This window comes from Spea bombifrons, chromosome 7 (assembly GCF_027358695.1).
Source record: "Spea bombifrons isolate aSpeBom1 chromosome 7, aSpeBom1.2.pri, whole genome shotgun sequence".
NCBI lineage: Eukaryota > Metazoa > Chordata > Amphibia > Anura > Pelobatidae > Spea > Spea bombifrons.
The window spans coordinates 28,214,393-28,231,993 of record NC_071093.1 but is presented as its reverse complement, the minus strand read 5'-3'; the positions used below and the strand labels follow the sequence as shown (position 1 = coordinate 28,231,993).

At 39.4% G+C, this 17,601-nt stretch overlaps 1 protein-coding gene across 1 annotated transcript in view; it reads left to right on the top strand.

Moving 5' to 3' along the window:
• Positions 1 to 6,790: 6,790 nt before the first annotated feature.
• NAB1 (NGFI-A binding protein 1) overlaps positions 6,791 to 17,601 on the top strand; it is a 20,583-nt gene continuing 9,772 nt past the window's right edge. Inside the window, exons 1-4 of the mRNA XM_053471854.1 lie at positions 6,791 to 6,934; positions 14,947 to 15,778; positions 16,841 to 16,974; positions 17,355 to 17,406. Of these exons, the coding sequence (XP_053327829.1) occupies positions 14,966 to 15,778; positions 16,841 to 16,974; positions 17,355 to 17,406 (999 nt within the window). The 5' untranslated portion in view covers positions 6,791 to 6,934; positions 14,947 to 14,965. The remainder of the gene's footprint in view (positions 6,935 to 14,946; positions 15,779 to 16,840; positions 16,975 to 17,354; positions 17,407 to 17,601) is intronic.

Here is a 17,601-nt window from a genome sequence, read left to right as displayed (position 1 = left end):
ATGCAGGGGACCTGGATCCTCCTGTGTTATGCCCCCCCCCAACTTACCGGTGCTTCTGAGTCCCCGGTGCTTAGTCCGGGCTGTGTGTAGAGCTCAATACAATCGCGTCGAGCTCTACACGCTTCCCGGACCAAGCACTGGGGACTCAGAAGCACCGGTAAGTTGGGGGGGGGCATAACACAGGAGGATCCAGGTCCCCTGCATCAGAGTGGCATATAGGGGTATAAGGCGTATCATGGGGCACAGTGGCATTTAGAGGGTTAAAAGGCATATCATGGGGCACAGTGGTATATATGGGGTATAAGGCATTTCTGGGGCAGAGTGGCAAGCCTGGGGGCAGATGTGCATAACTGGAGAGGCAGGTTGAAAAAAAAAAGGAAATAAAAACAAAATATTTTTCTCAATCATAGCTTTTATTAACAAACAATTGTTCACATAGTTTACATGAACTAACATTTACTGGTAAAACTTTTTTTCCTATAGGGTCGTCTTATATTCAGGCTTTTTCTTTTTTTCATATTCAGATTTTGGGGGTCGTCTTATAATCAGGGTTGTCTTATAATCGAGCAAATACGGTACTATCACTATACACTGAGCCAGACATTGATGGTGGTACAGCATAACTGCTGTCATTATATACTGAGAGTAGGGTGACCACATCAGCCATGTGTTCCAGGACACATATAATTTTTACATATTGCTGACCAGACCAGATAAAGTGCTGCCCTGCAGTATGGATAATGTATAACCGACTAATTGGTTCCCTTCCATAAGTTTATACATTTCACATACTACAGAGCAGCATTTTATCTGGGCTGGTCATCAATATGAAAAACGTATACATGTTCTTGAAAACGCCGATGTGGTCATCCTGAGACAGACATTTATGGTATATAGTGATAGGAGTTATGCTGTACCACCGTCAACTAGATTGTAAGCTTGCAAGAGCAGAGCCCTCTTCTCCTTTTGTGTTGGTTTATGTGATTTTTAATTTTACTGACTGAATGTAACAGCACTACAGAATCTGCTGGTGCTATATACATTCATATAATGTAATGTTTGGCTCAGTATAGAGTGATGGGAGTTATAATCTACTTTAGAGGATAACTCCCACCACTATACACTGAACAAGATATTGACAATAGTGCAGTATAACTCCCATCACTCTCAAACACTAATGCTTTCTCATCCTCCCTCCCTCTCCTTCCCTCCCTCTCTCTCTCTCCCTCTCTCTCTCTCTCCCTCTCTCTCTCTCTCTCTCCCTGAAATAACTTGTGATGTGTATTCATAAACACCCCCTGACTACAGGAAAACCCCAAATGCATGGGCAGGGCATGTCTTTAAGGCACTGCGGGTTCAAAATTGCAACATGTGCATTACAGTTTTCAAACATGGGGTTTGCTGGGTCCAGGTCTCATTTGAGACACAGTAGAGGTCCTATATTTCAATTTAACCCCATATATATTATTTATATACCACATACCTCCCAACATTTCAAAATGTGAAATCTCGTGGAACTCACCGATACAAGAAATTGCACTTTACAATGTCGGGCTTACATCCCCATTTAAAACACGCTTCGTTTTTGTCAGCACAGTAATGAATATTAAAAATAACCAACATATTGAATTGAATTCCCATGAGGCTCAGCCAGACATACTACTTCCATGATGCTGGCTGAGCGTCATGGGAAGTGCAGCAACAGTAAAGCTGGAGATGCTAGCTGTGAACTAAAATTCCCATGATTCTCAGCCAGAAAGGTGTCCACCATAATGCTGGCTGAGCATCATTGGAAGAGTAGTCCACAGCAGCAGAGATTTTTTTAAATTAAAAAAGGCTAATGTTAGCCTCCCTCCCAGGACCCTTACACACTGCCTTTACACACACCTGCCCATAAACACACATATACACATACACTGCCTTTACACACACACATGTACACTGCCCTTACAGACCACATATGCACGTACACTGCCCTTACACACACACACACTGCCCTTAGACACACACATACACTGCCCTTACACACACACAAACTGCCCTTACACACACATATACACGTACACTGCCCTTACACACACACATACACATACACTGCCCTTACACACACACACATATATACATGTACACTGCCCTTACACACCAGCTAACAAATACCTATACTGCTCTTACACACACCAGCCCATACATACACACAAGCTTACAAAAACATACATACACATACACTGCCCTTGCACCCTTTTCTCCCCATCTCTTACCTCTTCCACCTCCTTCTTCTGTCACTTTACTACTCCCTCATCACTTCACTGATTAGGGAGCAGTAAAGCAAGGTCTGAAGTGATAGACCTCGCGCTCCTTAATGTTGAGCCGGCTAGAGGGACTAGAGGGATCTCCCAGTGATCTCCCAGCTAGTCTGCAGCTGCTGATTGGGTTACTGTGCCCCCCCCCCAGCAGCTGCACCTGAGGTGAGTACAGAAATCGCCTTACCCTTTCTCTGCCCCTGCAAAGTGGGACAGAAGAAGGGATAGGCGGGACACAGACCCAAAATCGGGACTGCCCCACCTAAATCGGGACACTTGGGGAGTATGATACGATATATTTTTGAGACAGCTCAGGGAATCTGGTTAGGGGCATCTTGACCTGGGCCTTGCACCTGATTCCACACCAGTACCTTCCAAGTTAGTTTTACAAAAAAAGAAAACACATCCACTTTGTAGTTTCACCATGTTTAATGGATATGTGAAAGAACAAAATACCGTAGTTCTTGATTTGTGTTCAGTACCCCCCCCCCGAAGTACAGCAATAACCCACATGCACGAATAAGTAATGTTTCTCAGATATTGTGAAGTCAAAACTGGAACATGCGCATTTCAGTTTTCAAACTTGGAATTTTGACAAATCACTTTACTGGGCCCATGTCTCATCTGAGACACGTAATGGTTCCAAATATCAATTTAACCCCATAAAACTATATATCCCTTGAAAGCCCAAGGACCACAAAGATACCCCCTTACCTTTCAGTTTAGTGAACATAGGAGTTAGCTGATAGCATAAGTGGTAAAACTAAGATACTGTTGTTGGATTGTTTTAGCTACGGTTAGATGTTAGGTTACAGTACTGTATAATGTTGGTTTTAGGGATGATGATCAGATTAGGTCCCTGGGTATTGAACTGAGACAGATCAATGATTAGTGACCAAAAAGGTCACATAGCATTTTATTAGGTTAAATATATATTGAATTTTTTTTCTTTTTATATGTATAGCTATCAGATCACTTGTAAGTGACATGTTTTGGCTACTGGCATTGATCAAGGAGACCAACCATTAATCAGTGACCTAAAATGTCACTGACGAGTGATCAGGTAATAATCATGTATTACATGTTTTATTAATAATTTGTGTTTTTTATTATGACCTTTTATGATCCTTCTTTCTTTTTAAGGCCGTCATCCAGGGGCTGCCATAAAGATCAGATCACTCCTATTGGTTCTGCACCCTTGACTTCCAGGTCAATGCTGTTGTTTTTTTTTTAAAACAGTAATTGTAGGGAGGAGCTTCTATGATCGCTCCTGTAGGAGTGATCAAAGGGCTCATGGGGGCCCTTCTTTTTGCTGTTGCTGGTCTGCCTGGGCTCCCTGACAGACCAGCAGCAGCAGTGCCCCGTACAAAATGGGTATTAACCCTAAAATGCAGCAATCATGGCACTCTCATGAAGCGATCAGGCCGCAGGGGAATGTTGGGCAGGTCCCCACACTTGTGTAGGGACCCACGCAACAAACAGCCCCGCAACAGAGGCCTCATGCTCCCACCGCAGGACTTCTGCAAGGTAAGTAAACTACAAAGGGGGTAGAGGGGGTAAATAGTCCGAATGGGAGGAGGTAGATAGTGAGAAATAGGGTAGTAAGAATATTGAAATAAATAAAGAGTGAGAATTAGTGTGTGGATGAATTGTGTGAATAAGTGAGAGAATATATATCAACAGCAGGGTCTAATATTTATATATTGGCAGCAGGGGCTAATATTTATATATATATATATATATATATATCAGCGGCAGGGTCTAATATTAATATATATCGGCAGCAGGGGCTAATCACGGTCTTTACTTCAAAGAGATAAGTACATATTATGTAGTTAAAAATGCATGTCTAACGCATATATATATATATATATATATATATATATATATATATATACACACACACCTGTGTGTGTAATCTCATGCGCTTCATAGTGTGTCCCTGAATGGTAGAAATAAAATGTGGTCACCCTAGGCACCAGGCGCGGTCCTATCTCCAAGGCCATGGCCGTGCTGAGGCGAATGCACGGTGTGTACGGCACCCAGGCAGCAGGGAGAGAGGGGCGTGGAGCAGTCGCCCGTGAAAAAGTTTTCAGCAACAACACGGCACCCCTTATCTCTTCTGCTCCCTGTGCCCGCGCTTCATGCTGAGTGCCAGAATATGATATCAAATCCCGGCGCTCATAAGTGAAGCCGCGGCAGAGCAGCAAGACAGAGGCCTTGCGCTGCCACCACAGGACTTTATCGAGGTAAGTGAACTACAAAGGGGGGGTTAGATAGTGGGAAGTGGGGAAAGGAGGTAGATAGTAGGAAGTCAGGAGAAGTGCTAGAGGGATACATAGTGAGAGGGGGTAGACAGTGAGTAGGGTGAAAAGTGCTAGAGGGGGTACATAGTGAGAGGGGGTAGATAGTGAGAACGGGGGGTAGATTGTGAGAAGTGGGAATAGATAGTGAGAATGAGAGAATGATTGTGTGAATAAAAGAGTGAGTGAATGAGTGAGTGTGTATCATGGATGTTTAAGTGATTTGGGGAAAGGCAATGATGGCACAAGCAGGGTGTTTGTGGGACAAAGATGGCAAAGGGTGGGCTGTTTGCGGTCAAAGATGGGCTGTAATTTGTGTGTGTAATCTGGGTGTTGGTTAAGTTCTATGTGGATGCCAGGGCTGGCCTTTGGAGTGTGCAACCTGTGATCTATGCCTGTAATTTAGGGGTTTTTCTTTATCTATACCTTTAATGCCGAGTTTATATGTGATTTCCAATTGATCTATAGCAGCAAAGCTGGGTTTGTTTATTATTCTGTTGATCTATACCTGCTATTCCATGTTTCCATACATTATTTATGTATACCAGAAAATATAGGGTTTGTATGTGTTATTCAGTGCGGTTCTCATGTGTTGTTTATTTGATCTATAGTTCACAGAGAGGAAGGAAAGGCGAGGTATGACTGAGCGGACAAAGGGACTCTCGGGATGAGTATGGGGGAGAGGACCACTCAAAGTAACGGTAGGGTCAGAAAGACGGAAGACTGCACTGACTCTCACAGTCAACCTCTAATCTGCAGTCAGTGTGGCAAATATGTTTTTTTTGTGTGTGGTAACGTGCTAGGGAGCATGGAGTGGGGCAGAAGGAAATGCTTTCTGTGGTCCAATTTTTTCAATATTTCAAAAATAAATTTTTTGTTACAATTACAATTCGTTACAATTACTTAAGGGGAAGATGAAGCTTCTCGCCTTCTCTGTAGTCCATTGACTCTTGCCACGAATTGATGCACATTTTCATGCATGCAGAATCCCCCATGCTTTCCCAAGGGGATACTCTTGTCCATTTAGAGCTAAAATCTCAATATATAAAAAATCAATATAAATTTGAAACCGATTACAGCTTTGAAAAGAATAACGGAACCTTCTTAAATCCTCCCGAAAATGCCAAGAATGCACAAAAACGTCCCAGGCACGTGAGAAGCTTTCAGTCGCAAGACCAGTAAAATTTGAGTTTTATTTTTTGTTTGCTCTTGGCTTTGTGCAGTGTATAGGTAAGACTATGATTTCAAAAGAAGAATAACTAAATAATTTGTGTTACATAAATGGGAAAGAGGGAAATTAAGGTTTTCATCCTTAAGGAGTTAAAAATGATCCAATTAACATTTCAGTGCAATCTAAATTGTGATTAAACGCTATAGTTTATTTATATAGTAAGACATTAGAGTGGGGGGATATGGGTGATGCAGCAAGCTTAAATAAATAAGCTATTGCTTTAAAAACAAATAAAACTTGCAACAAGAATTAAACGAGATCCGTTTTTTTAATGTGCATCATATGTATTTTTTTACATATAACTTTTTTTTGCTTAAACATTATTTAAATGTTATTATTGTTATTTTTTTTAAGTGTATTAGAAAATATGCTCTTAGTTGTTCATAAACGCGTCATACTATATAGTGTGATTTCACCAGTGGTTTCATGCACAGCATCTGCACGGTTTCTCACCCACCACACCTTCTCCACTTTCCAATTCCCACCCACCACCTACAGACAGATCACTGTGACTATACAAGTGGGAGACAATTCCACTCATCTGATTACATGACTTCCAGGCCAGAATGGGTGCAGCTTTGGGTGGAGGATGGGAGGTAATGGCCTAGGTTTTTTTTTCTCTCGTTTTATTATTTCATTCTAATCGCCTTCCCTCCTCCCTGGGAGTTTGTTCCTTTAGCCCTGCTGGAGTGTGATTTGATGTTTGGTATTCCATGCAGTAAGCAAGCAGCAGCCACCCACGCCCTGGCCGCCTCCCACGCCAGGAACTGCGTCACGGGTCCTGTGTGGGAGGGAGACAGAGAGAAAGAGCTGTGCTGTGTAGCAAGAGCGGAATATCCCAACCCTGCCCTAAGCGGAGGGGGGGTGGACGTGGGGTGATCGCTCAGCCTCCCGCGCCTTGCATGCAAAGACAAGTAGAGACACCCCCACGGCTGGTTTTACTAGATCCCTGAAAGCAAGGGATAGCTCTGTAACAAAGTATCATCCAAGTAACCTGTGCTTAAGAAGGGAAGGGGCAGGTACCATCTGGATGGGGCAGAAGTTCTGTGCTCAGGGGCACTGGCAATAAACCTGCATATTCAGGGGTGATCATCACAAAAGTAAGTGTGATCTGCATAGGGCACTTATAGACTGATATGACACCACGAGAATCTTCATAGCAACTAACGCTGCAGATGATAATGTGTTTTGTGTCCTATTTGATGTTTGCAAAGAGTGGCGTTGGGGAGATTTAAAGCCTGTGCACATGACATGTGATCAGTGCACATGTGAACTGTCACATCCACACGCGATGTATGTAATAGTCATGGTGTAGAATGCAGTGGAACAGGTTGGCTGCAGATGAGACCGTAGTATCCCGCAAGTGTAAACGATCTGCTTGGCGTGTTGTATGTGTAATATGTGTTTCATGCGTTGTGTTAACTTGCTGTTGCATGAAAGTGAGCATGAGTGGATCAGACACTTAATGCAATCGTTTAATATTGTAGCATAAGCACACAGGAGTTGTAAGTATAATAAAGGGCTATAGGGTATAGTGTAATGATGTTATCTTCTGAATAGCTGTGACACGTATAGAGATCTTGTAGAATAAGCAGTGTTTGTGCACAGCAGGGATAATCCCACTATAGTAATGCATAGTCCCATAGGCTAACACTATGTCTTCTTTAGTAATGTGTGACATGCAGTGATGTGATGATTAGTTAACAGTGACTTTGATCTTCTGTCATTCAGTGCCAAATGCTATTAGCATAACAGTTTATGCATCCACAGATACATGTATGTATCATGGGGAAATAATTTGAGATCAATAATGTAATAATTTATTTGGACGGTGTACGTCGTCATTGTATAATAAAATATACACTAGAAATTTTAATAGAGTTTTATTTGTTATGTATTGTTGTCTGCGCGGGGAATTGTATCCGCATATTAGCAGTGACATGTTTGAACTATATGACTATGACGCTATCCCCTTGGTATGATTTGAGCAAAGCGGATTTGAATGTAACGGATAAAATTCCAGGAGCATTTGGGATATATAGAAAGTTGTTATTGAACAATGGACAGTTATAACTTATATTTATTCGCAATAATTAAATAAGCTCTGTAGTTGTTAAAATACAGAAAATAGGACTATGTGTTCTCTTCGTATGTGCTAGGATGCCACCAGGATTGTATGAAAGAACTGTGGGACTGGAATGAATGGGGTTTTGAAATAGTAATCCACTGACATTAGTAATATGTTGTTTAAATAAAAATGTGATGTAAGTTATTGGTGTTTTTAAATATTTTTGCCCCTGCCATCACTAGAAATATTTAGAATAAAAACCGCTAAAGTGAGGTCTAAATGTTTAGTAAATTTTAGTGCAACAAGGTGTTCCTTGCATTACTGCCTTCAAACCCTCTTATATTATTTTAATAGCTGGTCAAAGAGTGTTATTGACATCAGCGAGCCATGCAATGCCACTGGTTGGGGTAGGGGGGTAATTAAGTGCAGTTATTATACTTGGCTCAACACATCTCCAGTGATCACACAGGGTTAATTAAGGCAAAGCTTTTTGGAAAGTCATCTCCAGTACAGATAAGTTGAAGAACAACTACTTTAGTGGACATTAGTCTCTGTGGTCATCCTAGAGAAGGGACAAGAAATCTAAGTGCAGACCTTTTATTGGAAATATCTCAAATACGTGCATTTTTATGTTCTAATGATTATGTCAGAGGTAGATCAAATGCTGATTTTAGGTGTTTGATTTAATTTTGTACAGCATTTAATTCTTAAAACAATGTGAGAAATGTTACTTTAGTTAACACTGATCCCCAGTCACAGTGCCCTCGGATACTAGGAATTATATTGAAGTCATTTTTTTGCATTGCATTGTGTAAGCGTTAGGAATATTGTATATAAGTATAGAGACTAATCTAGTATTTTGTCCGTTGTACTGTTGGAGTCAAATTTACCTGCATCTACCTGTAATCTATTTCCCATCATTTAATCAATTCCTCTTTAATTAGATGATGTTGGGAGATATATTCTATTAATAGTGGTCCAAAGAAAACAAAAAAGCGATAGAACTATGAGTGACATTAAACCCAACCTAAGTGGTGTTCTTTTGTCATGAGCAACAAGAAAGATGGCTCTTATTGATGGAAAATGAGTCTCCAGATCAATAAAGCACTAAAATTGGAATATACTTGGAACTATTTTATACCATTGCATCACATAAATATAACGTATATGTGTAAAAAAGTGTCAAAAAAGTTTAATGAAATAATATAAAGATTTAAAAATCTTTATATATTTTGAGCCATAAAACAACAACCTCTAAACAATTCAGCATGCGCCATCCAAGTTAACTTAAATTCCATATTTCAACAACCTATGTTTTGCTCTGCCGCAGTGCATGCTTCACAGCTGAGTGCCAGAATAATTCCGGCGCTCAGCATGACGGAGTCACAGAGAGTGAGGGGCCGAACGGTTGCTGAAAACTTCACGTCCGAGCGACCGCTCGGCGCCCCTGCCCAGGACTTAAATTAAAACACCGTTTTTTTTTTTGTTGTAACATCCTCCGTGTTAAATAAAGTTAAAAAAACCCTGATGTTTTAATTTAAGTCCCGAGCAGGCGCCCCTGTTGCCATGGCGCCCTGTGCGGTCGCACACCCCTAAGGCCGGCCCTGGTTAGGGGTGCAAAAAGATGTCCTGTGAAATCAGTTCAAATCTAAAGAGATACATCCAACATAAAAAGTAATATAAACTTTAGGATAGATTTTTTATTGGAATAAATGTTGGATACATACTTTCTACTTCCCATTCTCTCTTCACGAGGATATAAAGCTGAGTTTTAAGTACCATAGCCATGATATTAGATTAAGACCTTACAGGGCACCTAGACAAGATAGCAAAGTAGGAACCACGTCCTGGCATCCATATCCATTGTGCAATAGCAGGGCTTAAAAAATGTAAATTGCCAGAAGCAGACTAGAGATTAAAATACGCTGTGGCATGCTACGCTCTCGTGCAGCTACAGCAATAAAGCTATTTGGGACGTGCCATTGGGCAACAACCCATTGAGAATTTGCTCAGTGTGCCTGCTGGCCAGCATAGGCCTGTCTGTATCATTGAAATCTATAGACATGGATATAATAGCTATATTCTTTCAGTCAAAATATCTTTTTACTTTTACTTCATATTGTCTTAGTGCAATGCATAGGTCAAATGTCTTATCCTTTCAATTTGTCATTTAATGGCGTGTGCACGTTCACAAAATCACAATTTGTGACAATATTTCAGAGAAAAGCAATGTTATAGTAATTTCCACTTCTAGCCTTTGTACAGACGTGCACGTCCTTTGGGGAGAGCACACCCCATTTTGAAGTGTCTGAGCTCTGAGGTCACTGGGTATGACATGATCATCGAAGCCTGCGAAACTGTATTGGAGAAAATGTCAGTGAAAGGGAGGATATATGCTTGATGGTGCATATTGGAGATTTAAATTTAACGGGCAATGAAGTGAAATCTTATTACAATTTTCGTTACTGTGAGGTATTTAATTAACAGATATTATATGAAAAAAAAGGTTCAATTAATTTCAAAGGAGAATATACACGTGGTTATTATTATGATTAATATTATTTATTGATTTACAGCATCATAATGTACTATGTGGTTAAGTCCATTTTTTCAGAGACTAAATTATTTCAGGATTGTAATTATTTGAATCTTATTGGTTTAACTAAATGTCAATATTTGTGGGTCTCCCAAATCCAAAATTTATTTCACAAGTGGAAGTATTTATAATGTAAGTCAAAACAGTATTTGGTGTGACCATCCATTGCCTTCAAAACGGCATCAATTCTTCTAGGTATACTTGCAAAAAGTTGGCATATAGTTTGGTGTATGATTAAACAATTATACCAAATGATCATCTATTTAATATGTCGTTTGAAACACAATGATTAACAGCAACAGAAACAGCTGTGTAGGAGGAATAAAACTGGGTGAGGAACAGCCAAACCCAATAGCAAGGTGATGTTGCTGAAGACAGTTTAATGTTAAAATACACCATGGCAAGACACACGGTAATTATACAGCATCAGCAAGGTCTCCCCAATTTCAGGGTGGACAGGGGATCCCAGGTGTTCTGTCCAAACTAGATTAGAGCAAGAGATAGAGAACCAACTGGGGCTGCCTAAATCTACAGAAGAACATTTGTTATTACTCAAGATGGATGGAACAACCTACCTGCCGAGTTCCTTAAAATACCGTGTACAAGTGCACCTAGAAGAATTACGCCAAATATTGATTTGGTTTCTTTTTTTTCTTCTGTTCACTCATTTTGTGAATATACATATATACAGTGTATAAGTAAGACAATACTGTAATTAAATCTGAGTTTACAGCTCATGTTTCATCTGTCCTAAAAAGTAAAGGTGTGCACCAAAAAAGTATGATCAAAGAAATTATAGGAATCTATTTAATAAGAATGAGGTGCCTTGTGACACACGTCACCGTGTACTGAAGTATATTGCGACAGCTGAAATCATTATTCTGTAACAATGGTATTGGCTTAAATCGTTTACTCTCTGAACTTGGCCAAGTGAAATTGTAAGCTCCTGGGTACAAGGGTTTGACTGTCCGCTTGTAAATTCTGTACCGAACACCGTCAGCATTATTTCGGAATAAATGATATTATTTTTGGGGGAAGCAGATGGCTTCTTTTCTTTTGTGCATGGCCTCAGGGAGAGGGTGGGTTATACTTGCCCTGCGTGGGAGATTCCCAGAGAAAATCTAGGACTCTGGGTGTAGGCGGAAGGCTGGATTTTGAAAAGTAGTAAATCATCCTTTTTATAGCCTCTCTTTTCAGCAACTGTTTGTATTGTCAGACCCAAAATCATTTTGCTGGAAGAGAAGCCTGCAAAATCTGTGACCAAGGGACTTAGGGAAAAAAAAACCACAGCGGTTTATCACACTCACAATTAACCACTTCCTACCAGAAAAGTCCAGACATATGAATTCTAACATCCCTGCACTGTTATGGTATAGATACCTTTATTCAGTATCTAAACCAAAGCTTATACTAGACCTACATGTATGATACATGTCTATCCAAATCACGATAAAAAAAGCCAATGTCAGTAATTAAAAACTGGCAATACTCAGCATACTTATAATGTAAACACGAATTATACACAAAAACATATCTTTTATACAGAATCTGTCTTCTCCAAATATTTTTGGTTATATATATCGCATGACTTCTATTACCAGCTGTTGACTGGTTACCTGTGCTGAGAGTTTTAGTTATGGGAATAGTTGTTTTTCTAAAGGTTTATAATCCCTCGTTTTATTTTTGGGTTTTTTTTCATACAGCAGTTTTAAATGTTGGTGTATGACGCCATCAATTATTTGGATATATGTTTGCAGAACAAAACAACTACGCATGTACGTCCGGCTCAGTCTGTGTGATTCAGATCTCACCTTTTTAAAGGCTCCCTAATTTGTTTAGAACAATAGTTGGGTGACTAATATTGTCTCATCAGATAGTTCCTGTGCAAGGTACTTGACAGAATTATATAGCCAAAGTACTAGAAATGTGCTGAGACCCATAAAACGTACCCATACATGCCTCGTTATAATATCATTAAGCAGAAATTAAAGCAAATGCCATATGCTGTTTTAAAAAAGCTAACACAACACATAGGCAGTTTTTTATGCCTGTCTAATTAGTGTTAACATCTTAACGCACTATATGTCAATTTGATGTAATGAAAGGATATTTTACTTTACTGGGAGGGTGGTAGATAAGTGGGACAGCCTCCAAGTAGAAGTGGCAGAGGCTAATACAGTGAGGGATCTTAAATATGCATGGGATAGGCATAAATCTATCCTGAATCAAAGACTGATTAAGACCTGAGACTTACATCAGGAAAAATGGACAGACTAGATCGGCGGAAACGTTCTTATCTTCTAACACAGCAGGAGTATCTCATAGTCTTGCATACACTACACATTTAAACACGCATGGGATATTATAAACAGACATACGGCTATCCTGAATCTAAGACATGTCTAAGGACCAAATAAGATTTGAGGTTTTACGGTACTTAACCGCACGCATATTTTATGGGCTGAGTGAAAGTTATCTTTTGTCAAATTCTGTTTCTATAAAATACTTATTATGTGTTTAGGGCACTGAGCTACACTTCCCCTATTAACCGTTTTCTGCACCAGTTACAAAATACGTTGCAAAGAATTAAAAAGAAGTTAACCTGCTACTGGAATCCGCCTATATCAATGGGGTGAAAAAATAATGTAAAAGGCAAACGACCTTTCATCTGTTAATATATAATAAATGTGGAAAGCCACTCCTTGACATTTGTATTGTACACAGACATTTAGGCAATACCAGAAATGACATCATGTTGTGTGTATATTGATATCACTAGCTATATATATACTGTGTGTATAAATATATATATATATATATATATATATATATATATATATATATATAATATGTATGTATGTATAAATGTTTAGGGGACTAAGGCTGGTTGGTAGCTATTAATCCCTACAATGTAGGAGTCACTTAGTAACATAGTCCAACTTGCTGTGCTTGGTGTGTATTTCCTATTTCCTTAACATATTGATAAGAGCGAGTTCTCCTGATATAATAACAATACAGAGATTGATATGGGCAACGGAAATTCTACTACATATTATAAATTCCTCTACTTTTTGGGGAAAATAAGCATTAGTTTGAAAGGGTTCTAGGTTTTCACGTGGATCAGCTCAATTTGGAACTGGTAAACTTTGTCCTTTATTCATTTCAGTAGCAATGCAGCAGTGAAAATATATGCCCGTTTATGCTAAAGCCTACATGTTTCTATCATTAAAGGTTCTGTACACCTGCTAGAAGGTAGTAGCAACCTCTGGCTTTTACATGTATTCTGTGTTGTCTGTCAATGTTCTCTTCGGGCTTCACACATGGTGGACGTTAATGTTTCAAAGCCCGACCTTGAGGGTCACTCAACGAGGAGTGTTTTCATATGTTCATCAAAAGCTGCCAAGAATTGCTTTTGTGGCAGATGAGAGCAGTTTCTTCCCACATTAAGGTTCTGCCCCTCAGCTGGACTTTTTTTTCTTTTAATCTCTGTTTTGTCAAGTGATGATCAAAGATTTCTTAGTATTTAATTCTACTTTGTTAGATAAATTTGGATCCATTCACGTTTCTTCACATCCTGAAACATTTTGCTTGTATTGGCGAGGTTTTGCGTTACATGATTACCGGGAACCTGCTCTGATCCAATTATATTTTTTTAATTAACGCACCCAAGCAATAATTATGTTTTTGAATCCTGTTGTTTTTGAATAAAGGATCCTTTATCGTGAAAACAGAAATCAAGTGAACTAGGTACCAGGGTCTCTCAGCACTTCGCATTTCTATGTTTTAATCTTACAAATATTAGATTTTAATGGTGAATGTTAATATGCCTTGTGTGATCGCACCGGGTTAATCAGTACGTGAGAAAAGGAAATGTGTCATCATCTTGGTATCTATAGATTTGTACTAGCAGGGAGATACACGACAAATTAAAAGGCACCTTATAACATGTAACATGATACAGAATTTGTAGTAATAGTTTATATACTTATATAGTTATATACTGCCTGTGCTACACGCTCTCTCTGATGTGACACTAAGTGGACATTCTCGTAAAGACAAAGGATTTAAATGTCTTGCTTGTTAGACTCCTGAGTACTCAAACTGAAACATCTGGATATTCCCACAGGCTTCTAGTCAGCCATTGATATTATATATGTTTCCAGTGTTTTTTGAATTTTAAGAAATTTTGTTTTGGATCTATATATTGAGCAAATTCTGTTTTCAGAATGAAGCAGTGCTCGAGATATAACGTATATTGCACATCAGGTTGAACAGGATGGGCCTATGTTTTTCAGCCTCGCTAAACTATGATGTTGTAACAGCACTGTCAATGTATTTTAACCATTAGACGTAAAAGCAGCAGTTATGTCTTGCTGTGTGGCATTAAATTGTAAAAAAATACTTTTGTTTAATCTTAATTAAACAAAGTTCTTTGTGTTTTTTTCCAGGTTCACCTGTTGACCAGCCATGGCAACCTCGTTACCTAGAACCCTGGGAGAGCTTCAGCTGTACCGGATATTACAACGTGCCAACCTCCTGTCCTATTTTGATGCCTTTATCCAACAGGGAGGGGATGATGTCCAGCAGCTCTGTGAAGCAGGAGAAGAGGAGTTCCTTGAGATAATGGCATTGGTTGGAATGGCCAGTAAACCTCTTCATGTTAGAAGACTGCAAAAGGCATTGCGAGATTGGGTTACTAACCCGAGTCTTTTTAACCAGCCTCTAACCTCCTTACCAGTCAGTAGTATCCCAATCTATAAACTCCCAGAATCTTCGCCTTCTTTGCTTGGAATAACCTCAAGCAGTTATGAAAGGAACAACAATACCAGGGAACCACACTTAAAGATCCCAAAGTGTGCAGCAACAACATGTGTGCAAAGTGTGGGCTCTGGGAAGTCTGATGGAAATTCTCCTCTACAGACCAGCAGTGAAGGGCGGCACTGGCCAAGCCACCATACCACAGAGAGCGAACACAGCCTCTCCCCAGCTGACTTAGGTTCACCTGCATCCCCTAGAGACACTACTGAAACGCTGGACGCTGCAGCTGCACTCTCTGTTGCTGAATGTGTTGAACGGTTGATCCCTTCATTGCCCAAGAGTGATTTGAATGAGGTGAAAGAATTGTTGAAGACCAACAAGAAGATGGGGAAGATGGTTGGACATATCTTTGAGATGTCAAATGAAGACCCGCGCAGAGAAGATGAAATACGCAAATACAGTGCGATCTACGGAAGATTTGACTCCAAAAGAAAGGATGGGAAGCACCTAACACTTCATGAGGTAAACATAGGTTTCAGTGGTCCGCGCTGAAATGGGTGGCAAAAAGCATGTGACGGTTGTCTGCAAGGGAATTTTTTTGCAGGACGTTTCCGTTGGCGGGGTTCTATACAGAGAACTAAGAAGTTGTGTTTTGTAAAATTACACAGGGTTGTTAAATAAAACAATGTTTTTTGGGTCTCTGACAGTTCAAATGTGATTTTTTGGGGGGATTTTCAATGTAATTGTTTTTACTATACGTGGGTTTAGGAATGGATTTAGTCTGCAGGAAATATATTCCTGAATTCTGTTGAATTTAACTATGTATAAACTGCACTAAACTCAGACATGATAATTGCAATCATGTAAATCTCTAGAATCACATGCACATTCTTTTGAAATCCATGTACACAGAGCATGGAAAGTTTGTTTCAACTAATTGGGCTAATAGTTAAATAGTAAGATTCAAAAGCAGTTTTCACATAAAATCTACTATTTGCATTAAATTAAATGACGTGGGTATGCCTTTGGTAGATGGTATGTCAGAGCTGGAAATGATCGAAATCTCTTCAACGGGATTAGTTAAAAAAATAGAATTTGTGTTTTCCAGCTTTTTAGGAAGATACAAATGTGTAGAACTCCCACCAGTTGGCTGACTCGCCCAGCTGACTGTTCTTTCCTTAAATCAAGTCCGAAAATGTTCATCTTCCTAATAGGTGTATTTCAGTGAGATACAAGAGATACTCAATTAACTATAGGTTATGAAGACCCCAACATATGTTGCTTCCAAGAAGGGCTAAGCTGATCCTTCTTAATGCATAGCTAACACAACTATAAAGTTTAAAAGGAAAGTTTAAGTGACTTGCCCCAGCTCTTGTTATACCCTCAACATGAGTGTCCCCTTTTGGACACAGGACATTTTGGTAGGTATGAGATAGTTGTGTGATATTTGGTGACCTTTCCTGCTCAACCACCACACTTAGGTCACTAAACATATGGCTGTGTTTTAACTGTAATGCGCTTTTAGTAGTTTAGTTCATCCCAAAAGCCTCTTAACAATTTGAGCATTTTTTTTTTCTCTTTAAGCTAACAGTGAATGAAGCTGCAGCTCAACTTTGCATGAAGGATATTGCTCTGCTGACCAGGAGGGATGAGCTTTTTACTCTTGCACGACAGATCTCCCGGGAAGTCACTTATAAGTACACATACAGAACCAGCAAGTAAGAGCTTGGAAATTCACATCTGATAAGGATGCTTTGAATACTTTGTTAATACAAAGTAGAACATTGTCCCTTCTAACACTGTCAGGGTTGGAACCTGGCAGTAGGGGAGAGTAAACGGGACTCACAGTGTCGGTGCCTAGAAGACCCAGTTTCTGCATAAAAAACTCACAGCAACCACTGGGCCACTAAAGACAAATGAGCACTAAAGACATCACCAAATGAAAACTAAAGGCATCAATGAGCCAATATTGGTTGATTCACTGATGTCTGAAAAAATATTTCGTTTTTGCTGTCCCTTTAAATTTGTAATTAGATTACCCTTCTTGTAAAGTTTATGTAAATCAGCACATGCTTATCTTCTACTTTTTCAATTCTAGATCCAAATGTGAGGACAATGATGAGCTGTCACCCAAGAGAATTAAAACAGAGGTGAGGTGGGATTTTCTCCACAAATACTCAAGTCTGTGATTAAGCTGCATCGTGAAAACATTCCTTCAATTTACTACTTTATCTTATTAACTAAAAAAAATAGCCAGATCTGTGATAAATATATGTATTGAATTTTTATGAATTTCAATTAATCGTATTCTCTGTTTTTAAATGTTGGCTTGCTTCAACAATAGA